Raw genomic sequence first — 25,072 nt, forward strand, 5'->3', positions numbered from 1 at the left:
CCTCTGCCAGCGGCCAATCACAAGCCGCCTTGCCCGGCAAATCTGCCCGGCAGTGCCGGGCGAGGCCGCCGGGAGTCCGGGGCCCGCCGGCTACACTTCTGAGCGCTTTCTGGAAGCCACAGGGCAGGGGGAACAGTGCGGAGGAGCCGGAGGAGGGAGATCAGGCAGGTCCAGCTTATGTGCCAGCCCAGTGGCACTCATAAAAGCGTAAATCAAGCTGAGGATGGTGCGTCCGGGCGCTCACGAGTGTATAGACACACCGGCGTGTCTGTGTGTCGCGTGGGCACCTGTCGTGTGAGTGGCTCCAGGCGTGGCTGCTCGTAGGACGTTCAGTTTCTGTCAGATTTATTTCGAGGGGCCTACGTTCCCCCGGTCCAGAGGGGGGACGTAAGAAGTTTAACGAAGCTGGGTCTGAGCAGATTAAGGGAACAGCGGCTGGGTCGGTGAGGGTGGGGACTGCGGGTGCTGCGGGGACTGGGGGCTAGGGAATCTCGTCCTTGCCCCGCGTCTTCCTGGGGCACGAAGGCCTTTGGGCAAGACTGGCGTGACAAAGCTGGCCCTGAAATGCTGGAGAACCTGGGCGATGATGATCGCTGAATGAGTGGCACTGGGCTGAGCTTGGACAGCGGACTGACAGAAAGGGATGCTAGCGTTTAGGAAGGTAAGAAGGAAACTCAGAATGGGGACCATCTGCTCCCCCAACCCCAGCGGGACAAAGACATTGGAGGTCTGCAATGCCGACTGGATGGCCTCACTCCCTTCTCACCTCCACAACGTCCCCCTTTCCAATCTGGCAATTCCAGGTATTCTTCTATTCCTACTTGTACCCACTCTGTTTGCTTCTGCCGTTTTAGTGTGGTTAATGGGTTGGGCTGCCTTTCTATTGTGCTGAGAAAATAATTGTCACTGACCTTAACTAAATCTCTTTTTATTTCCAACTAAAAGCTTAACATTGAAGCAGCTGCTGTAAAGAGATTTAAGTACACTGCCTCATTGGCAAAAAGGGACTTGAGAATGGAAGCCCCATTTTTGGTTTGTTTGCTTGGGTCTTTTTGTTTTGTTCTTGAATAGACTCATTCTAAGAACATTACCTTCTTAGTGTTGGGGCCAGGGTATGTGAAAGATGTGTTTTCTTGTATCACTCAAAATAAAAAGAGAGATCAAGACAATGAATAAAAAGTCATGAACAATTTTAGATCTGGATCAAAATTAACACTGTAAAGTGTTTTCTTTCTCATTTATCTGACCTTGCATAGTGGAGAAACAAACAGATTAGCATTTAAGAAGAGGTTCAGAACTAGGACTGAGTATCCAAACACATATTATTGTTGTTGGAAAAGCCAGAAATAGAGAACACAGGTGTTTGTCACAGCCAGTCATTAGGTGTGATGAAGAAGTGGTGTTTGAAGCTTTGTCTATATATACACAGGTGTCTGCCTGGCTGATCTAGAACTGAAGGCTTGAAACCCACTTCTGCACCAGCCGCTCTCCCTCCTGGGGGGTTTGTACTGTGACAACACTCTCATTAGATTTGTCCTTTTCCTTCCATCCAAAAGCTGATTAAAGCTGGGTTTCCAGGGAAGGAGGTTGACTACAGTGATCCTGGTATTGTGTGCTGGGCAAGGTCTAGATTCTGATACTTGGAAAGCACTGCCAGGAGCAGGGGAATGGACCACTGCCAATCCTTTCTCTCACCTGGAGGCATAACAATTGCCTTCATCCCTAGACTACCAGGCAAACTCCCAGACATCCCTGGGAGCAGTCTGCCTTTTGGTGGCAGACAGGATGACCTCATGCAACCCCAGGTCTTTGCTTTCTATGCATGAGGAAGAGTTGTGCCGGCTTCAGGTGCAGCCTTCCCTGAGTCGCCTCTTCTTTTGGAGGTCTTCCAGGTTCATCGTCTTCATAGGCTCTTGTTGCTTTTGAGCAAGGAGAAGGTTGCTAAATCTCTTTATAGTTATGATCACTTGTGTTCTATCAGCCATTGACTGCGGCTCTCTGGGAGATAGACGGTGGTGCTTCAGAACAGGTCTTTTCCTTGTTTAATTGACGCCTGTGGAGTCATTGCTGGAATGATGCACAGGCCTCTTTTAACATGAGTCATTTGTCTTTAGGCTTTTTGATGGAATTGTTTTGTCAGGTGGTACGGCAAATAGAATGTGTTTGCAAACAGAATGGCATCCTAGGCAGGCACAAAATGACCCTGTCGTTCGGGGCATGTCCGGGTAGGCTCAGACTTCCTCCTTCCTGCTGTACTTTGGACAGTTCAGACCACAGCAGCAGCTCTGCCCATGATGTGGCTGTGTACTCTGACCCCATGACTCCAAAAAGGAGCTGGACATTTGTCCTGTAATCTCTAGGGTTTCTCCCAGTTACTAGAATTGCCAGAGTTAGCAAATAGTGGGGCCTGCTGCTGTAACTGGAAATTCTGTGGTTATCCACTGAGGGGGCACAGAAATTTGTTCAGCCACTGCTTTGTGAAGTCTTGTCCTTCGAAGCAAAAAAAAAAAAAAAAGTGTCCTTGACTGCTCAAAAGATACTGAACTCATTGCTGTGAATGCCCTTTTCCCAGCAGCGGATGGGACATGAGTGTATGCAAAGATATAAAGCTCAGAAGAGGAAAATCGCATATTAAATGCTAGCCATTTGTGAACCCTTTCCCCCTCCTCCCCCAGCCCCTGCACCCCTTCCTCGACGCTAGTGCTCCTTTCTCTACCTTGAGCTTCATATTCCCCAGCTAAGGACTAGCAGTCGAGTTCTGCCAGGACCTGCTGAGAGATTCTGGAATATAGACAGCCACTCGGGAAGTGGAGGCCACCATCTTCCTCCTTGCTCCTCTTTTCCTTTTCCGCTCATCATCACCTTCATCATAATAGTTATTATTCACTGAGCACACGCACATGGCACTCTCTGGCATAATTACCTCAAACACTTACACCTCCAAGATGGGTAGTGACCTCATTTTAGAAATAAGAGAATTACTGTCCAGAGAGATTAAGTAATTTTCTCAAGATCACACAAGTAACAAACAGCAGAAGTAATATTTAAGCTCCTATGTAGCTGGCTCCAATACCCATGCTCTCTCCTTGTGCCCCTAAGGAGACCCTGGGAAGTTCAGAGCAGCTAGAGGGGGGGAAGGGGGAGAGTTCTGTAACTGAAAACTAGTTTTCCGACTGTCCTCTGCAACAAGTGAAAGAATTTTTAAAAGTGGGTGATTTTTTTATCTGACCAATTATATATCACTGTCTAGCTAGACATATACATAGATATGTATACATATTATATATCTATTATCTAATATATATATATATATAAGTTCAGTCACTCAGTCGTGTCCGACTCTTTGCAACCCCATAAACTTCAGCACGTGAGGCCTCCCTGTCCATCACCAGCTCCTGGAGTTTATTCAAACTCATATCCATCAAGTCGGTGATACCATCCAACCATCTCATCTTCTGTCATCCCCTTCTCCAACCGCCTTCAATCTTTCCCAGCATCAAGGTCTTTTCCAGTGAGTCAGTTCTTCGCATCAGGTGGCCAAAGTACTGGAGTTTCAGCTTGAACATCTGTCTTTCCAATGAATATTCAGGACTGATTTCCTTTAGGATTGACAGGTTGGATCTCCTTGCAGTCCAAGGGACTCTCAGGAGTCTTCTCCAACACCACATTTCAAAAGCATCAATTCTTCGGTGCTCAACTTTCTTTATAGTCCAACTCACAACCATACATGACTACTAGAAAAACCATAGCTTTGACTAGACAGACTTTTTTTGGTAAAGTGATGTCTCTGCTTTTTAGTATGCTTTCTAGGTTACACACTAATGTATGTGTGTGTTGATGTTTAGTCACTAAGCCATGTCTGACTCTTTGCAACCCCATGGACTATAGCCTGCCAGGCTCCTCCATCCATGGGATTTTCCAAGCAAGAATTCTGGAGTGGGTTGCCATTTCCTTCTCCAGGGGATCTTCGCAACTCAGGAATTGAATCCATGTCTCCTGCATCAGCAGGCAGATTCCACAGAGCCACCTGGGAAGCCCCATGTGTATCCCTGTCCAGAAACAGAAGCCAGTAAAATATCCCCATTTCAAAATGGGATCCAGTAAGTTTTAAATTCAAATATAGTGCTTAGACCTATTCTATATGTGCACATGTGCTTGTGTGTGCTAACCCAGGGTGTCTTTACTATGGGTCATCTCTGTCAGGGTGGGAGTGGGGCAGCAGTGACATGGGAAAGGGCAGGGAAAAGGCAGGGGTTCTGACCTTAATAGAGGAACTGGGATGGAGTTCACTATGTCAGATTTGAGTGCATCTATTGCATTTGCCTAAGTCGTGATGGGAGAGAACAAGCTGAACGTGCACCTCTCAGCAAAGCCTTGATGTGTTATTTCGTGCCCACAACTGTTAAGAGCACCTGTTAATGACCAGTTTCACCCAGACTTATTGACCTATCTTGGAGAACCTCAGAACAGTTCTCCCTGCCAACTGCAGAAGAATAATTTGAGACCTTAAGGGTGAAAAGTCTAGAAAAGTCAGATTTTTTAATTAAAGCTTTAAACTCTACAAACAATTTTGTTCATGTTAGTGAAAGCATGATTTTTTTCTGTGGATAATGGACGGATAGGAAAATTCTTCTCCATAATATATGTGGTTTCCAATGAATTCTTCTCTATATATTTTAGTGCTATTTCTTTAAAAAAAAAACATGTTTTCTCTCTTTTTAAAAATAATCTATTTGGTCTATTGGAAAGAGCATTGAATATAAGGGTCTGGAAATTTGATATTGTTGATTCTGGCTGTTTGGTACTATAGAAGTATCTGAATTTCTTAGGTCTTAGTTTCCTCATTTGTAATTAAGACACTGGATTAAATTAAATTTAGAAAAGTGAAAGTGAAAACCCTTCAGTCATGTCCAACTCTTTGCAATCCTGTGGACTGTACCCTGCCAGGCTCCTTTGTCCATGGAATTCTCCAGGTAAGAATACTGGAATGGGTAGCCATTCCCTTCTCCAGGGGATCTTCCTGACCCATGGATCGAACCTGAGTCTCCTGCCTTGCAGGCAGGTTCTATATCTTCTGAGCCACCAGGGTAGAGTCCTTTCCAAAAAAAATTATTTGATTAGTTTGAAGGTTTTTTGTTTCTTTTTTTGCCTGTTCACCTACAAACATAGAAAAATGACTAGGTCATTTTTGTGAAGGTTATTACTTTTTTATGCCTTTTCAGAACAAGACATGATTTTTGGCATGTGCAGACAAGGACTCACAATTGCTAGAATGAAGCAAAGTCTTCTCACTTTAGCATCCTAAAACAGTCAGTTCAGTTCAGTTCAGTTCAGTCGCTCAGTCGTGTCCGACTCTTTGCGACCCCATGAATCGCAGCGTGCCAGGCCTCCCTGTCCATCACCAACTCCCGGAGTTCACTCAGACTCGCGTCCATCGAGTCAGTGATGCCATCCAGCCATCTCATCCTCTGTCGTCCCCTTGTTCTCCTGCCCCCAATCCCTCCCAGCATCAAAGTCTTTTCCAATGAGTCAACTCTTTGCATGAGGTGGCCAAAGTACTGGAGTTTCAGCTTTAGCATCATTCCCTCCAAAGAAATCCCAGGGCTGATCTTCAGAATGGACTGGTTGGATCCCCTTGCAGTCCAAGGGACTCTCAAGAGTCTTCTCCAACACCACAGTTCAAAAGCATCAATTCTTTGGTGCTCAGCTTTCTTCACAGTCCAACTCTCACATCCATACATGACCACAGGAAAAACCATAGCCTTGACTAGACGGACCTTAGTCGGCAAAGTAATGTCTCTGCTTTTGAATATACTATCTAGGTTGGGCATAACTTTTCTTGCAAGGAGTAAGCATCTTTTAATTTCATGGCTGCAATCACCATCTGCAGTGATTTTGGAGTCCAAAAAAATACAGTCTGACACTGTTTCCACTGTTTCCCCATCTATTTCCATTGAAATGATGGGACCGAATGCCATGATCTTCGTTTTCTGAATGTTGAGCTTTAAGCCAACTTTTTCACTTTCCTCTTTCACTTTCATCAAGAGACTTTTTAGTTCCTCTTCACTTTCTGCCATAAGGGTGGTGTCATCTGTATATCTGAGGTTATTGATATTTCTCCTGGCAATCTTGATTCCAGCTTATGCTTCTTCCAGTCCAGCATTTCTCCTGATGTACTCTGCATATAAGTTAAATAAGCAGGATGACAAAATACAGCCCTGACATACTCCTTTTCCTATTTGGAACCAGTCTGTTGTTCCATGTCCAGTTCTAACTGTTGCTTCCTGGCCTGCATACAGATTTCTCAAGAGGCAGGTCAGGTGGTCTGGTATTCCCATCTCTTTCAGAGTTTTCCACAGTTTATTGTGATCCACAGAGTCAAAGGCTTTGGCATAGTCAATAAAGCAGAAATAGATGTTTTTCTGGAACTCTCTTGCCTTTTCCATGATCCAGCAGATGTTGGCAATTTGATCTCTGGTTCCTCTGCCTTTTCTAAAACCAGCTTGAACATCAGGGAGATCACGGTTCGCATATTGCTGAAGCCTGGCTTGGAGAATTTTGAGCATTACTTTACTAGTGTGTGAGATGAGTGCAATTGTGTGGTAGTTTGAGCATTCTTTGGCATTGCCTTTCTTTGGGATTGGAATGAAAACTCACCTTTTCCAGTCCTGTGTCCACTGATGAGTTTTCCAAATTTGTTGGCATATTGAGTGCAGCACTTTCACAGCCTCACCTTTCAGGATTTGAAATAGCTCCACTGGAATTCCATCACCTCCACTAGCTTTGTTCGTAGTGATGCTTTCTAAGGCCCACTTGACTTCATATTCCAAGATGTCTGGCTCTAGATGAGTGATCACACCATTGTGATTATCCGGGTCGTGAAGATCTTTTTTGTACAGTTCTTCTGTGTATTCTTGCCATCTCTTCTTAATATCTTCTGCTTCTGTTAGGTCCATACCATTTCTGTCCTTTATCGAGCCCATCTTTGCATGAAATGTTCCCTTGGTATCTCTAATTTTCTTGAAGAGATCTCTAGTCTTTCCCATTCTGTACTGTAGAGTAGTTCAAATTGTACGTACTCTGAGTACATTTAAAGAAACCTCATGCCAGGCCTGTGGGAGAATCAGGCATCAATCCTACTGTCAAACATGCTTACAACTTAGAGATATTTACACATACACCACACACACAAAGACACACGTGTATTCACCATACACAATTTAAAAAAACTAATTGGGTTAAATATTAAAACAAAGATGTAAATAGTGTTACAGATGCACATAGAATGGAAGGATTAATTTCAGCTTTTAAGAGTAGCAACTAGGTCTTCCCTGGTGGCTCAGATGATAAAGAGTCTGTCTGCAGTGTGGGAGACCAGGGTTCAATCCCTGGGTCAGTAAGATATCCTGGAGAAGGGAATGGGAGCCCATTCCAATGTTCTTGCCTGGAGAATCCCATGGACAGAGGACACTGGTGGGCTATAATCCATAGACTCCCAAAGAATTGGACATGACTGAGCACATAGAATGAAGAGATTAATTCCAGCTTTTAAGAATAGAAACTACTTTCTTGAAAAAAATGACATTTGACCTGGAATTTGAAGAATGTTCAGAATTTCAATATGGCCTGGGGGGGGTCAGGGTAGGGAAGGGAGCTTTCCATTTGAAATAAAGCTGTTAAGCTTAGGAATGGAGGTATATTTGGGAAATAGCTGGAGGACTGCCTTTGCTGCCCCTTAGGAAGGCTTTGTTAACATCTTTATCATTACACTTCTCCATCCATCTGCCTCCACATCATCTGGGTACAACTTGTACACAGAGAATATGGCTTATTTCCCTTTACAATCCTAAGTCCTAGCACAGGATAGCAGGTCCATCACTGGTAACTGTTGAGTCAGTCGTTCAGTGCATGGAACAGGACAGTAAGAATGCTGGAGAAGTGGCTGGCAGTCCCCATCATGTTCACCTGTGGTCAGAGTTAAACCAGATAGATAGGTTAGGTTCACCTTCTGTGAATGCCGTATGCAACACTCTGAATATTTTCCAATCGGTTTCTTGTTAACTTTGCACAATATTACTGTAGCTCGAGATAAGGCTTGTCACTGAGCCCCACTGGCCATGGAAATTCTGAGTCAGAGTCAGACGGTCAGCCGGATCAGAAGCAGGTCTCTGGTGTCACCTCTGGCCTGGGAACAGTTCTTTCACCCCACATCCTTTCTGTCTTCCCTCTGCCCTGGTCAGATGTGAGCGTCTCGTGTTTCCAGTGTGGCTACAGCTTCAGCCTGCCCTCCTTTCTTGTTCACTCTTCCCCTTCCTTCCACTAACCTGGCCTGTGTCCCAGCCTCTCCCTTTCCAGCACCAGCCCTCATGTGGACCTCACTGCTCTCAATTCCCAGAGCGTTCTCTGCCCTCAGCTGGCGGATGATATGCCCTCCTCTCCTCTTTCATACTTCTAGAACCCTGTCCTTTTCCTATGCAGTCCTGCCTTTGACTACTTGACGGTTTCTCTAGCTCTTCTCCTGTGGCCCCACACTCACTTCCCACATGTGTGCAGGGAGACAGATCCCTATGAGAGCAGGACAGAGGGAATCATTACTCCAGTCCTGCGTCTGGAAGTTGGATCAGGTCTGGTGTATCTCACTGGAATGGGGACCCAAAATGGCGCAAGATCCACTGTGGAACCGGAAGGGTATGTTGGCACCATTCTGGGGATATCACAAACCATGAGCTGGCCCTAGAAGAGACTCATTCGCCTACAGAGGCTATGGAATCTGAGGCTGTGGAAAACCAAGGACCAAGCCTAATCTACCAGGGCCGACCCAATCAAGAAAAAAAAGAAAATCACACACAACCAAAATCGTATCTTAAGTGGGAGTACGTTTTTGTTGCTGTTGTGTTTCATTTTTTCTTCAAGGTGGTCATGGTGAGAAATAAAACGAGGCTATGATTTAGTGTTTGTATTAATAGGTTTCACTTCTAAGAAGATTCATCACTTCCTGAGATCCTTTCCCTGCCCCAGTCACACGAAAGCCACAAGAAATTCAGGAATCACGCATATCTGTAAGAAGTAGAACCATGGGTTGGTTTGGAGTATGAATGCTAAAGCCACACTGTCTGGATTTGAATCCCAGCTCTGCCGCCTCATGACTCTGTGACCTTGAGCAAGTTACTTAACCTCTCCGTGTCTCACTGCTCATTATTATCTCTTCAAAACAGAGATAATAGTGGCACTACCTCATTTGGTTAGTTTGAGAATTTAAATAAATTCATAGAGCATACTAAGAACATCATCTGTCACAAAATAATGCATCTTTAAAAAAAAATTAGTCATGGTAGTCATTTATTGAAAGCCTGTGTTGGGAATGGACAGCAAAAAAGAGTTGTAAAATGCAGTCTATTCCTTCAGGTAATTTGCAGTCTAGTTTAGTTAACCTTCCAATTAAGCCATGTGGCTCCATGTTCTCTGACCAGATCAGGGTAACTTGAATGGTCATCCCTTCAAGGGGACTTGGAGTTAAGGGAAGGCTACCTGGTGGGTAGCCTAGATTGTGAGTACCAAAGGAGTCTTAAATGCTATCTGTGGGGAACTGATCAAGAGAGCCAGAAATCCTCTTCAGCTACTTTATGCCCCTATCCCAAACTTTGTCGTCTCCAGCCATCCAAAGCCTTTGGGAAAATTTGACTCTCTGTGACAGGACCATGTTGCTAAATGTGCTTCTGCTCCCCTCATGGCCCCAGAACTTACACTCCTAACCCAGTCATTTTATCACCAGATGAAGAGTAGGAATATTGCAAAATGCTTTCCTTTAAACAAATCTCTTTACATATGTTATAACACCTTCCGCGGCAGTGGAAGCCTTCCTCATCCCTCCAAACATAAGCATCATCCACACATGCAAATGCGCACAGACTACCCATCACCAACCCACACGCAGTGCACACACTCTGAGCCACGCCCTTAGTCTCACCCTCAGGAGCCCCAGTTCTAGAGCCTGCTGTTGCTTCCCCTTTCTAAAAATCCTGCGAGACATGCCCACGGACATTTCAGATCCTGTGAGCCTGCTGCTGTCACCTGCATGCTGCTGTTTCAGACAAGCTTCTGAGGCTGGGGATTTGGTTTCTGACACGTGCTCTGACCTGATCTCTGCTCCACATGACAGGCTGGCTCCACAGCTCTCCCTGACCTCTAAGAGCTTTTAGGTATGTGCACACTAGAGGGAATGGTCGTGAAGCGCTTTAGCTCCTGTAACTTTGCCTTTGAGAAAAGCACAAACCACTTTGTAAATGCTGACTAACCCTAATTAGAGTTTCATACCAGGCCTGCAGAGGAGGGAGTATTTATAGAAATTGTAATAGCTGGGTGTATTTGTGTGTGTGAAAAGAATTTGAACACACGTCAAGAACCAAATTTAGGTGGAGGAGACCTGTGACTAAATCTGTCTGAGTATTTACACACACGTGGTGAGTAGGAGTTCTTCCACCTTCTCACATCTACAGAAATGTGGGAGTTAGGTTGCTGAATGCCAGTGAGCCTCAAACAGTCCCTGGGAGGATGGCATTAGTAGATCTCTGGGTAGCTCCCAGGTCATGTGGGTTGGCCACAGAGACCTATACCACTCTCAGGGGACGTCTACCTCGTGTTATCTATGAGACATCAGCAGTCTTTTTTGGATTCCTTGGCTACTAAGCAGTTGATATTTTCTAAGAGAATAACAGGGTTTTGAAAAATAATTTCCAATTACTCTAGAACTATTGGCTGGAGGGCATTATGTCTTCTCAGAGAATATTCTATCAGTATTTTTTTTTCCTCTGTATAGACCTAACAAAATCTAAGTAAAGGAAAAAAATATAGGAAGCAGTTGTACCTCATAATGCAAATGTCTTGGAGCTTGGACGTGTCTGCAGTGATGGTGAGAATGGGACATCCTAGACTCTGGCAGACTGAAGGCTTATATACTGAAAGCAACATGCTTAAGTATTAAAGCCAGGCAAAAAAACACATGCTGAACAGATAAAGGTGAAGGCAGCATCCAGCCATCCATTTCTCCCTCCCTATTCTCTCTCTCCCTTCTCCCCTCCCTCTCTCCTTCCTCCCTGGTTTGAGTTTAAGAGATTCCTCTGGCAGGAGGTATCTGCATAGACCCTCATAGGAATAATATGAGCACATCATGTCAGCTTAGCTAAAAAATATTACTGGTGCTTGTTTGCTCCTTTTGCTTCTCATTACCTGTATTTTTAAAAAGTTATTTATTTAAAAGGAAAGTATTCAAAAGATATTTATCAAGTGGCCCTTTTGTGGCAGGTACTGTGTTAAATTAGGTGATAGAGAGATAAATAAGATTATTCTCTCTGCTCTTAATGAAGTTCTGATCATAAAAGTAGAAAGCCAAAGTTTGATCATTATAAATAAAAATACACAGGGCACAAAACCACCCAGAAAACCAACACCTATTCCATTATTGGTAGGAGGAGGAAAGCTTGGTAGATTGGACTTCCAAGAGGAGATCACCCTTGGGTTGATATAAGGAGCATAAAGAGCAATGAGTTACAGGTAGAGAGAAGAGTGACGCAGTGCAGGGGTACCAAGGACTGGGAGATAAAGTTTCCATGAGGAAACCCAAGCATCAATTTCACTTAAACAAAGTAATGGAGATAAGGCCGGGAAAGTAGGCTAATGAGCCTTATGTGTCATGCCAAGATGAAACATTAAACATTATCCCAAAGGCAAAAAAGCAGCTAGTTAAAGACTTGATCAGGAATGGATTAGAAACCCTAAAATAACTGCATAGGGTGAAGAGAAACAAAATGACCCATTCATTATTAGGGCTGCTGAGGGGTAATATGAGAAATTCATTATCTCTTTCAGTCTAGTTAACACATATGTGTTGATTATCTTCCATATGCCAGGTTCTCTCCTGGGCACTGGTGATTCAGTGATGATCAATACAGACATGGCTCCTGCCTTCAGAGAGCTTACAATCTAGTTGGAGAAACTGGCATTTAATCAAACGATTATAATACAATGCGCTATGTACGATGATGAGGGAGGTAAAGATTGCTGTTGATAGAAGCATACAGCAGGGATATCTTAACAGGGAGACAGGGACACCCCCAGAAGGAAGTGATGAATACACTGTAATCTGAAGAACACATCAGAACCAGCCCCCAGGATGAGAGGAATAAGGCTAGGAGTATCCTAGGAGATGAAACAATATGGATGAAGACCTTGAAGAAAGAAAATGGCCCATTTAACAAACCCGGATAGTTTGCTGTAGTTTACTGTAGGCAAAGAGGAGGGGGCCAGGAGGAAAGTGACAGATACCCAGAGGTCTTGGAAGCCACGTTAAGGTGATTTGACTGCATAGTCACTCAGTCATGTCCAGCTTTTCGACCCCAAGGACTGTAGCCCACCAGGCTCCTCTGTCCATGGAATTCTCCGAACAAGAATACTGGAGTGAGTAGCCATTCCCTTCTCTAGGGGATCTTTCCAACCCAGGGACTGAACCAGGGTCTCCTGCATTGCAGGCAGATTCTTCACCGTGTAAACCACCAGGGAAACCCTTAAAGTGATTTGCTGCTGCTGCTGCTGCTGCTGCTGCTGCTGCTGCTGCTAAGTCGCTTCAGTCGTGTCCGACTCTGTGCGACCCCATAGTCAGCAGCTCACCGTGCTCCGCCATCCCTGAGATTCTCCAGGCAAGAACACTGGAGTGGGTTGCCATTTCCTTCTCCAATGCCTGAAAGAGAAAAGTGAAAGTGAAGTCATTCAGTCGTGTCCGACTCTTAGCGACCCCATGGATTGCAGCCTAACAGGCTCCTCTGTCCATGGAATTCTCCAGACAAGAGTACTGGAGTGGGTAGCCATTCCCTTCTCTAGGGGATCTTTCCAACCCAAGGATTGAACCTGGTTCTCCTGCATTGCAGGCAGATTCTTCACCATCTCAACCACCAGGGAAACCCTTAAAGTGATTTCGCTCTACCTTAAAAGGCACAGAAAGAGTGTTAAGCAGATGAATGACAGAGAAGCTTTGTGTTTTGGAAGGATCACTCTGGCTGCAGTCCACAGAAGGTATTTGAGTTGGGAAATACAGGAATCAAGGGGACCACTTAGATCGTTGATGAGCTCATCAAAGTGGGAGATGATATTGACCTGAGGAAGACAGTGACATGTGGATAAAAGAGAAAGGATGGATATGGGAGATATATAGAAGGAAGTGTCAGCAGGTCTTGGCGAGTCATTGGAGGGTCAAAGAGAATCTACAACCGTTTGGGGGAACTGGGAGTAGGGAGATGGTATTCCCGGAAATAGGGATACACAAGTTTTAGGGTTTTAGGAGTGATGGAGGGAAACAGATATGTTTAGTTTAAACATTCTGGGTTTGAAGTATCCATAGAATATTTCAGAATTGGGAGAAGAGATAGATGTCATCCAGTGGAAATGATTTCCAGAGCTAAATCTTACAATTTGCCCAACCTCCTACGTTCACTCACATCTGCTATTATATTCAATGTAAGATGATTTGAGTTTGAAATTAGTGTCTTCATTATATTTATATATATATATGTGTGTGTATACATATTTAGATTTCAACTAAAATTTTACTTCTTTCAAGAAAGCTATCCTGAACTTCTAGACATAGATAAGTGACCCTCCCAACCCTCCCAAACTTGTTTACTGTTCTGCTTATTCTGTAAGAATTCTGTCATTTCTTGTTTCACTCTTTCCCCTACCATGTTGTCAGCTTGCAGTGGGGAAGGGGAGGTTAGCTATGTGTACCACACCACAAACCAACTGTGAAATGGAAACTTTTTATTAATAGTTACATTACCACATTATCAAATACCATTTATTTTACACATTGACATCTAGGGTTACACCAGGAGGCTTAGTAAAAGCAGGAGAATTTTGCAGTTGAGTATTTAATCTTATTTTTCTCCTACTCTGAACATTTTCCTGTTCTCCCGAAACCTTCATATTGTTCTTTCTTTTGTGTTGAAAGGAAAAGTTGTTAAAGTATGATTATTCCAGAACTGAGAAGCCTCATCAGAGGATGACCAAATGCCCCCTGTGAGGTGTTATTTCACCAAAAATTATGCCATCTGTTCAGAGACAGATCAGAGTTGTAATTAGCAAGACAGAGGAAGAATTTCTTATTAATGAATTACCTCTACAGTATCTTATTTGAATATTAGTGTCTAACGGACATTTAAGGAAGAGAAAGTCTTTCAAAGAAAGATAGATACACATCTATATAAAATGCCTCCCATACGTGGAATTGAAAAACACTTTGACTTGCATAAATCATAGGATATTTGGAGACTGTCTCAAGCAATGAATTCTCTTGATCCCCTGCAGAGTTCTTAGGAGGCTTGGTTCCCCCTGGAGCCCCGCAAGGATATCTCCAGGACAGAAGTGGGACTGTCTGGACAGGCCTTTGAACCAGAGAAGCTTTACTTGCATTTGTTGTTATATATAAATATTTCACTTGACAACATTCCAGGTCTGAAAGCACCATGAGAACTCCTGATTGATTTCAGTTTTCTCTAGCTTATCAAGCCACTTGGGCTAGACCAGGAGCAGCTCTCTGGATTCCCAGATTGAGGTCTGTTCTCAGAAAATGGCCTGTCCTTTGGCTTCTCAGAACATGAAAAATATGTTGCTCTACATCCTCTGCTTTCATATGTTCTGCCTTGCTTCAAAACACAGTTGCTTTTTTGCACTGTAAATAAATATGAATTAAATAGGCAACTGATTAAAAATAAAATTGGCTACATGGCCCTCTTAAGTTTTGCTGAAAGTATAATGGTTATTTTTAATACTCTCCCACATGCCCCATGGAAGATGATCAAGTATGATGGATCAAGTTTATCCCATTGGGTTGGCAAGCTTTAAAGGTATTATTCATTGGTTTGGGAAACTGCTAAGCAGGCCCCTGATCATGAACCTCAGATCCGTGTTGGCTCTATTTTGTACATCCTAAAGATGCCTCAGGCTTTCCGCCCTTATCAGAATGGAGTCAAGTTCTCTATAAATGTGGATTTCCCCCCCCCCCCAAGGACCTAATTTAGGTGCATAGGATAGTAAGCCCCAAGGAGATGTTATTAAAAGATAATTTACATGAGCTTAAGTTGCAGGAAATGTACTCTCTGGGACTTTTTCTTTTAAATTGTGCAATACTGTATTTTATTCTAGCTGTTACTTTCATCATTCTTTCTGGTTTATTTCTGTCCTCTGTGTTTTCTAACACATTCCTCTTCATTGACCCAGATAACAGCTAGAAGGACAAATAGAGATAAATGGAGCTGGAGACATTCAGGTGCTGGGGGAGGGAAGGTGCATGGACTAAAGAGAAGTTTGGGAAAGGATGAGGAGATCTAGGCTCATCTACCTTCAGCAAGCCTTGGAGAAGGCAAAGGCACCCCACTCCAGTACTCTTGCCTGGAAAATCCCATGGTCTGAGCAGCCTGGTAGGCTGCAGTCCATGGGGTCGTGAAAGTCGGACACGACTGAGCGACTTCACTTCCACGCTTTGGAGAAGGAAATGGCAACCCACGTCAGTGTTCTTGCCTGGAGAATCCCAGGGACGGGGGAGCCTGGTGGGCTGCCATCTATGGGGTCGCACAGAGTCGGACACGACTGAAGCGACTTAGCAGTAGCAGCAGCAAAGAGCTATTCACTCAAACAGGCATACTTGTACTTATTCTGTGTACATGTATTCAATACCTACTATATGCCAGAAACTTACTAAGTATGGAGATATGGGCATGAATTAGATATGATCCCCATCCTCAAAATCTCACAGTCAGTTGTTAGTGACAGACGTGGAGATAATTACTACCAGTGTCCCAAGCAGCACAGGGCAAAAAGCAGTTAAATCTTCATGGTTAAGTCACGCAAGCTCACAGACGAAAGATTGTGACCTGAATCACATACAAGTAATTAAAGTGGAAAGGCAATGGCACCCCACTCCAGTACTCTTGCCTGGAAACTCCCATGGACGGAGGAGCCTGGTAGGCTACAGTCCATGGGGTCGTGAAAGTCGGACACGACTGAGCGACTTCACTTTCATGCTTTGGAGAAGGAAATGGCAACCCACTCCAGTGTTCTTGCCTGGAGAATCCCGGGGACGGGGGAGCCTGGTGGGCTGCCGTCTGTGGGGTCACATAGAGTCGGACACAACTGAAGCGACTTAGCAGCAGCAGTAGCAAGGGACAATGAGATTTTTCCCAAGGATTCCAAGGTGTTTGTTTTTTTTTAACAGATATTTTGCTGTACTTAATAACCATTAGGCTCAATTCTCTACATAATTTAGCAAATAAGTATATTCTTAGCTCAGGCCACAGACCTATTTTAATATGCACAATTGCAGTCTGTTCAGATCAAAATTATTGCCATATTCATAAACATTAAATAAGTGAGTCGTAATACAAGATGCTTTCCTACAAAAGCTGCCATAAACATCTTTAGCATTTAAAGACATGTTCATTTTTATGTCTGTTCTTAATATTTTTTATCTTGTTGTCGTTCAGTTGCTAAGTCATGTTGGACTCTGTGACCCTATGAGCTGCAGCAAACCAGGCTTTTCTGTCCATCACTATCTCCCTGAGTTTGCTCAAACTCATGTCCATTGAGTCAGTGATGCCATCCAACCATCTCATCCTCTTTTGCCCCCTTCTCCTCTTGCCCTCAATTTTTCCCAGCATCAAGGTCTTTCCCAGTGAGTCAGCTCTTCGCATCAAGTGGCCAAAGTATTGGAGCTTCAGCTTCAGCATCAGTCCTTTCAATGAGTATTTAGTGTTGATTTTCTTTAGGATTGACTGATTTGATCTCCTTGCAAGCCCAAGGGACTCTCAAAAGTCTTCTCCAGCACCACAGTTCGAAAGCGTCAATTCTTTGGGCTATCTTCATGGCCCAAAGATGTGTGTATCTCACATCCATACATGACTACTGGAAAAATCATGGCTTTGACTATATACACCTTTGTCAGCAAAGTGATGTCTCTGCTTTTTCATACATTGTCTAAGTTTGTCATAGCTATTCTTCCAAGGAGCAAGCGCCTTTTAATTTCTTGGCTGCAGTATTGTCCACATTGGTTTTAGAACACAAGAAAATGAAATATGGCACTATTTACACATTTTCCCTATTTGCCATGAAGTGATAGGACTTGGTACCATGATATTAGTTTTCTGAATGTTGAGTTTTAAGCCAGCTCTTTCACTCTCTTTCACCTTCATCAAGAGGCTTTTCACTTTCTGCCATTAAAGTGGTATCATCTGCATATCTGAGGTTGCTATTTCTCCCAGCAATCTTGATTCCAGCTTGTGATTCATCCAGCCCAGCATTTCTCATGAAGTACTCTGCATATAAGATAAATAAGCAGGGAGACAATATAAGCCTTGACATACTCCTTTCCCAATTTGGAACCAGTCTGTTGTTCCTGGTAAGGTAAGCTGGTCTGATATTCCCATCTCTTTAAGAATTTTCCACAGTTTGTTGTGATCCACACAGTCAAAGGCCTTAGCATAGTCAATGAAGCAGAAGTAGATGTGGTTTTTTGGAATTCCCTTGCTTTTTCTATGTTCCAACATATGTTGGCCATTTGATCTCTGCCTCCTCTGCCTTTTCTAAATTCAGCTTGCACATCTGAAAGTTCTTGGTTCACATACTGCTGAAACCTAGCTTGAAGGATTTTGAGCATAATCTTGCTGGCATGTGATGAGTGCATTTGTACAGTAATTTGAACACTGTTTAGCATTGCCCTTCTTTGGGGTTGGAATGAAAACTGACCTTTTCCATCCCTGTGGCCACTGCTGAGTTTTCCAGATTTGCTGGCATAATGAGTGCAGCATCATCTTTTAAGATTTGAAATAAGTCGGCTGGAATTCCATCACCTCCCCTAGCTCTGTTCATATTAATGCTTCCTAAAGCCCACTTGACATCCAGGATGTCTGGCTCTAAGTGAGTGACCACATCATTGTGGTTAACTGGGTCATTAAGGGATTTTTGTATAGTTCTTCTGTGTATTCTTGCCACCTTTTCTTAATACCTTCTGCTTCTGTTAGGTCCATTCCATTTCTGTCCTTTATTGTGCCCATTTTTGTATGAAATGTTCCCTTGGTATCTCCAATTTTCTTAAAGAGATCTCTAGTCTTTCCCATCCTATTGTTTTCTTCTATCTCTTTGCATTGGTCACTTATGAAGGCTTTCTTATCTCTCCTTGTTATTCTCTTGAACTCTGCATTATTTGGGTATATCTTTCCTTTTCTCCTTTCCCTTTCACTTCTCTTCTTTCCTCAGCTATTTGTAAAGCCTCCTCAGACAACCACTTTGCCTTCTTGAATTTTTTTTCTTGGGGATGGTTTTGGTCATCACTTCCTGTACAATGTTACGAATCTCTATCCATAGTTCTTCAGACATTCTGCCTACCAGATCTACTCCCTTGAATCTTTTTGTCACTTCCACTGTATAATCATAAGAGATTTGATTTAGGTCATGCCTGAATGGCCTAGTGGTTTTCCCTACTTTCTTCAATTTGAGCCTGAATTTTGCAATAAGGAGCTGATGATCTGAGCCACAGTCAGCTCCAGGTCTTGTTTTCTCTGACTTAGAACCTCACAGTTTTATCTTACATCTATCTTTAATTTTTATTCATATCAGAGGCAATATATAGAAGTAGCTCCAAGGGTGGGTTCTGTTTTAGTGGCCCTGGGATCAAATCCTAGATAATAGTTATGTGACCTCAGGTAAAAAGTTTGACTTCAAATACACAGTTTAACCTCTCTGTGGCTTAGTTTTCTCATCTGTAAGATGGAAATAATTATAGTACTTATTTCAGAAGTGCAAAGTAAGAGGAAGCACAGTGCACAAGTCCGCCCTCACCCTGACACCAGTTGCAAGTTTGGGGTCTTCAAGGTCACTCTTAGGTTTGCAGTTTGCTAGAAGGACTGACAGAGCTCACTGAAACCTATTATACTCAGTTTCTATTGAATACAGCTGAAGGCCACCAGTTACCATCAACCACATGAAGAGTCCAAAGAAATCCCAAATGTGGAGCTTCCAGTTGTCGTCTCCTCTGGAGACATGGACAGAGCTGCTGTCCTGCTATTGATACGTGATGAAACACACAAAGCATTGCAAACTGAGGAAGCTCACCCAATCCTTGGTGTCCAGAGTCTTTGTTGAGGGTCCACATGCCTGATCTCAGCATCCTGCCCCACAAAGGTCAAGCCTGTTCCTTCATGACTCAAAACCCCTGTCATAAATCACATCCTCAGACTTTTTGATGTTGTCCCAAAGCTCTCAGGTAAACAGAGATACTCTTATCAGGCAGAATATTCCAAGGGCTTAAGAGATTGCCTCCCTGAGGCCTAAGAAAAAGACCAGACCTCTCTTTGGACAAGGTTAAATTCTTTACTACACAACAAATGTGTTTAAGAATTAAGTAAGGTGATTCTTGCAGTGGGCTTAGAATATTGCCTAGTACAAAACAAGCATAAATTTTGGATATATAGCTATTATCATTAACAATCCTTTTTGATCCTATAGCATCATATTAGATACTATAGGAAATTTAAAAATTAGCAAAGTACAGCATATAATCTTACAGGTGAGATACTAAGATTCAAGTAAAACCAATACAAGTAGAGTGAGTACCACAGTAATGAAACAAGAAACTTGTGTTAGGGACCAGGAGAAAAGAGAGGTTATTTCTAGGTAGGAGTCAAAGGACAGCTGAACTCACAGCACCTGAGCTGCACTGAGGGGTGGGGGGATTCCGAAACAGGGAGGAGGGCGTTCCAGACAGAGGGAACCGAAGGAATAAACTTAGAGGTAGGAAAGCAAGTGTCCCTCCAGGAAACAGAGAAGGAATGTAGTGACCTGTAGAAGCAACCAGAGGAAGACATGGGAAAGCACTGGACAGACAGAGAGGGGTTTTCAATGTGATGTTGAGCACCTTATGCCTTTTCTTGTAGGCACTAGGGAGCCAACGACCATATAGGGCCTAAATAACACCCTGAAAGAGAATACGCTGGCTCTTTTCATGTCTCCAGTCTTCCTCACCCATTTCACTCTTCCTCCCAAGACCCTCCACTTCACTTGGCTAATTACAATTCATCCTGCAAGACACAGCTTGAGAACTACTTCTGGGCACACTTCCATAATAGAACACGTTATATATCGTTGGGACCTGTGTTCCACTCACTCTATACAACTGCGTCTTGTCATCTCTGTATACTCGTGTCTATGTTCTTGTTCAAAGGAAGGTTCAAAGGAAAAAGGGAGCAACTGAAAGCTGAGAGAGACATGAAATCTTGAAATATCAAAAAAAAAAGAATTTAAAAAGCAGATGTTTCTAGTTAATTTAAAGAGAAACTAAGACACACAGACAAAGTGAATAATCGTGCCTAAAGTAAGACAGAATCTATAACTGCATGGCAGAGTCTTCTCAAGGTGTCCCAAGGCATTAGTAGTAGTAGTAATGTAGTAATAGGCAGAAGAGCTTACTTAAAACACTTAGAAAGCACTTACTAGGCACCGGATAAGCTCTGCTTGATTTATATGAACCCAGTTAATCTTTACAACTCAGTGGTGTAAGTACTATCATTATCTCCATTTTTACAAAGAAAGAAATTGAGGTACAGAGAAGTTAAGCAAATTGCAAGAGAAATTCTGATAACAATCCTAGGATTGTAAAAACTTGGTCTTGCCAAATTCATTTAATTGCATCAGAATAAAAGACATCCGTAGAGTTGGAAATTGACCTAACGTGGGGCTGTAACTTCAGTCTTCGTGCTGGCTGGAATAAAGGGTAGTGTTCTTTTCATCCGAGGCACATGTCTCCACGCCAGACCTCTAATGCCTGAGCGCCCCTGAGGACAGTTGTGTTTGAAGGACTGCCTGCTCACCTGTTCTGGCTGAACAAGTCACTTTTAGTTTTTTTCCAAGACCTCACATCCAGGAAGCTTCTTCTGGACTCAGAACAAAAGCAGCCCAGTGGTTGAAGGGGACCGTGTAGTGATAACCCAGCAAGTCCCAGCAAAGAAAACATCTTTCTGCCTCTTGGCGGAAAGGTCAACAGAGGCTTTCAGCAGGTGTGTGCTTATCAGAACGCTTGTCTCCCTGGGTGGGTGTATTTTGCTTCACTTTCCCTGCCGTGTGCAATGTACAAGTTTCCTTTAAACCCATCATTTCTTGTAACTTAGACCACTTCTTGTTGGATTTTCCCACTCCCTTTTTGCTTTTCCCCTGTCAGAGCTCCTGACTTAGTCCATCATTTACAAGAAAGAGAAAAACCGTCTTGTTTTGAGAGGATCTAGCTGAGGAGCGTCCCTGGATCTCAGCCATTCAGCATTTTGTCCAATGAATCTTAAAATAACCCTGCCCTGTGAAAAATTTCAGCCCATGCTAGGTAATGAGGAAGGTGTTTTTCTCAAAGTCCCCACAATAAATTCCATAGAAATGTCCTACAAAGCAATCAAATGCTGGTTGATTTGAAGTACCAGCTAAATTTAGTAGTCACCTAAATGCTAGACAAGAAGCAAACTACTGGCCAACGTATTCAGCTACATAGTGCAGATCTATCCCTGCCAACCTGAGCTGGTGAGAGGGGAGAGAATTTCTCCAGCAATTCTCAGATGAGCCAAAAGTAAACACCACTGCCAGGCTTGGGAATGATCTGCTTTTTGCAAATAGATAAATCAGTAAGCTCATTTTCAGTTTAAGTGTGTGTGCTAAGACACTTTACTCTGTAGACTCTGCAGCAGGCTTTTCTGTCCATGGGATTCTCCAGGCAAGAATACTGGAGTGGGTTGCCATGCCCTCCTTCAGGGGATCTTCCCAACCCAGGGATCCAACCGGAGTCTCTTATGTCTCCTGCGTTGGCAGGTAGGTTCTTTACCACTAAGGCCACCTGGGAAGCCCAGTTTAAGTATATCAAGTATGAAAGGAACATATCTTACTTCTTTGCAGTGCTTAACAATCCTTGTTAAAATAGGGTCATAAATTCCTTTAATTAACTGTTAATGAGTTAGTATCCTTCGATTCTTTAGACTGTTCAGTTCAGTCACTCAGTCGTGTCTGACTCTGCGACCCCATGAATTGCAGCACGCCAGGCCTCCCTGTCCAGAGATCCTAAAGCTCATTTCACTCACCTTCCTAATTCTGCAAAGGGAGAAGTTGAACTCCAGTCTGAATCTAAAAGTGCAAGTTCATACAAGTAATCAGAGCAGAACCCACACTGGGATTCAAGGCTCAGAGGTGTGTTAACCGCAAAAAAAGAAAAAAAAAAAAAAAAAAAGGATGTGTTCTCAAATCAAAGAGGGTTAGAGTGCCCTCTTGTGTTGCTACACAGAAATTCTTCATGTCTTTACAAAATTTAAAATCACTTTAATCTCTCCACAAATTTTCCTGCATTGGGGTGAGTGTCAGACATGTACTTCTGGAAACAAATCCTGTGATCACCATGTTGTCAGAAGTAAATGCACAATTCATTTGACCTACTTCATCAGTAAAGATATGGAAACAATAACATCATCCCTAGAATGGTTTTGTATGGATTCAGATCTGGCAGACCTAAGTTTCTGTTCCAGGCAGCCACTGGCAATCTTGGTAACCTTGAACAAGCTGCTTAACCAGTCTGAACCTCAGTCCTCTCATCGGTAAAATGCAGATAATCCCTGCCCTGCAGAACTGGCAGAGACCAGATGAGATCTCTGACATTTGGTACACAATAAACAATAAATTGAAATTGTTAGTCATTTTCAAATGTGAGCCCCCACCAGGGATCAATCACCAGCAAGTTCATAATGAAGGAACTGAAGTGCAGACACCAGAGTGAACAGAATGTCCTTGTGATATTTTTAGCTCTTGGAAAAAAGGTTTCCACGTGCCTGGAGGGTCAGAGGGAGTACATTTGTAATGAAATATATACTAAATGTATTTAGTACCTATTTAGTACATTTAGTATGCAGGCGACCTCCATTCAATCCCTGGGTTGGGAAGATCCTTGGAGAAGGAAATGGCAAGCCACTCCAGTATTCTTGCCTGGTAAGTCCCATGGACAGAGGCGCCTGGCAGGCTACAGTCCATAGGGTCGCAAAGAGTCGGATACTACTGAGGGACTAACATATACCTTATCTTACATACTAAATATGTGGTTCTTACAAACTAAAATTTTCCTTTAGATGGTGAAGTTAAAATGGAGCTAGGCCCAATGGCTTTACCACAGATGGACTCTCTTGTAGAGGTAACACCTGTTCTTCGGCACTAAGAACCCAGCAGTCAAAGAATGCTCTAAAAGAAAATGTTTGAAAACCAGGTCTTATTTAGGGCCTTGGTCCAGTTCTTTTAGGAGTCTTTATTTATTGAGAGGGTAGCCATATTAAAATCAGTAAAGAACAGAGGTGAAAAACAATAGCTGGATGAATTCATCCTTTGGTTTTCATTTTCCTTAACTCCTTATTTATGAAACAAGCTCTCTTAAGTGTCCTGCGAAAATGGCATTAAATCAAGTCCTTTTGCCCCAGTGAACTTTGAAAGGTTCCCTCCTCCTTCCAGTAATTCTCTCAGCCATCCTTTTCACACATGTGGGTGGGAAATATCATTATGTACAATACAGGGAGGCTTGACCTTTACATGTCAGTGGAAGTGGGGAGTCTGTCAGTTTTTCTTCCACTAGCATTGGAGAGTGGAGAGAGACTGTCCAGAAGCGTCTAAGTGGGAAGCAGGTCAGGGCGAGGGAAACCCCTCACCTGTGCCTCTCTCTTTGGTTTCACCTGACCGGGCCAGGGCAGGGAAGACTGGACTGGACTCTGTCATCCACATACTTAACCGAGATACCACAATCGCTGGGAAATGTTTGTGGATTGTTGCACCGCAAGAGCGGATAAGAGGTTGATGAGTTTTGTCGCCTTGCCCCTGGGGTCGCTCATCCTTTTGGGGAATCTGTTATTTCACATAAGAAAAAAAACAGCACGTGAGGCCGCGGTATTTATTTATCATTGATGGAAAGTTCATCCTCCGGTGCCTTCATGGCCGTAGAGTTGGAGCCTCTGGCACTGCTTCTGGGCGGATGCACACGCGGCAGCCCTGCAGCTGCAGAGCACGAGGGTCCCCGCTGCTCTCCAGGCAGTGCAGTGCACTGCTCTTGCTGAGCTCGCTTTGTGGGCATAAATCATCAGTCAGCCAATGATGAGGCGTTCCCCGACTCATAACTTGGAAGTCTCCTCTTTGTGTAGATTAACTCAACAATACTCAGCAGCAGTTTTCTAGCTGCTGTAGTTACCTTGATAGCATTTGTGAAGCGCTCAGTTCCTGATGCTCATCTCGTTTTCTGCCTTATGCCTTTGTTCTTTTATACATCGTTTTTCTTCTTAGAATGCCCTTGAACATCTATATATCCTGCTTGCTGATGCTTACCGACTAGCCCTTGTGGTCCTGTTTAAACTCTAGCATTCCGTGAACACAGATTTTTCATGGAGGAAGGCCATCTCAACATGAGCGAAGCCTCCCTCAGTTTTAATGAACCCCTCCCTACTCCCCAGGGACGTCTGCCTGTTGGGCCCAGAACGAGGCGGGAGGGATGGTTTGGGGGAGGAAGAACCCCAGTGTGACTGGGCCTGGAAAGCCAAGGACCCAGACAGGTATTTGCTCCTGACTAGTTAATATCATGGCACCTCTCACACTGTCACTTTGAAAATATGTATTCATGATTTGGGCCTTCCTGGTGGCTCAGTGGTTAAGAATCCACCTACCAGTGCAGGAGAGCAGGGTTTTGACCCTGGGTAAGAAAGATTCCCTGGAGAAGGAAATGGCAACCCGCTCCAGTATTCTTGCCTGGAAAATTCCATGGACCGAGGAGGCTGGTGGGCTACTTTCCATGGGGTCACAAAAGAGCTGGACACAACTGAGACTTAACAGGAACAGCAGTAACAACAGAATTAGTGATTTAGCTATAGAGGTGAAATTGTACCACATCTTTGAATACTCCCCATGAGGTCTGCCCTCTCCCAGGCCTCTCTCCTCAGCCCTGCTGCCCTAGGGTTCCCTCTTTCTCTCCCCTTCCCTTCTGGTCTCT

General features: G+C 43.6%; 1 protein-coding gene across 1 annotated transcript in view; it reads left to right on the forward strand.

Moving 5' to 3' along the window:
- Nucleotides 1-494: 494 nt before the first annotated feature.
- The window catches only part of PLCXD2 (phosphatidylinositol specific phospholipase C X domain containing 2), a 53,414-nt gene continuing 28,836 nt past the window's right edge, over nucleotides 495-25,072 (forward strand). The window contains exon 1 of the mRNA XM_052643314.1: nucleotides 495-803. Coding sequence (XP_052499274.1) covers nucleotides 644-803 — 160 coding nt within the window. The 5' untranslated portion in view covers nucleotides 495-643. The remainder of the gene's footprint in view (nucleotides 804-25,072) is intronic.

The sequence above is a fragment of the Budorcas taxicolor genome, chromosome 1, assembly GCF_023091745.1.
Source record: "Budorcas taxicolor isolate Tak-1 chromosome 1, Takin1.1, whole genome shotgun sequence".
NCBI lineage: Eukaryota > Metazoa > Chordata > Mammalia > Artiodactyla > Bovidae > Budorcas > Budorcas taxicolor.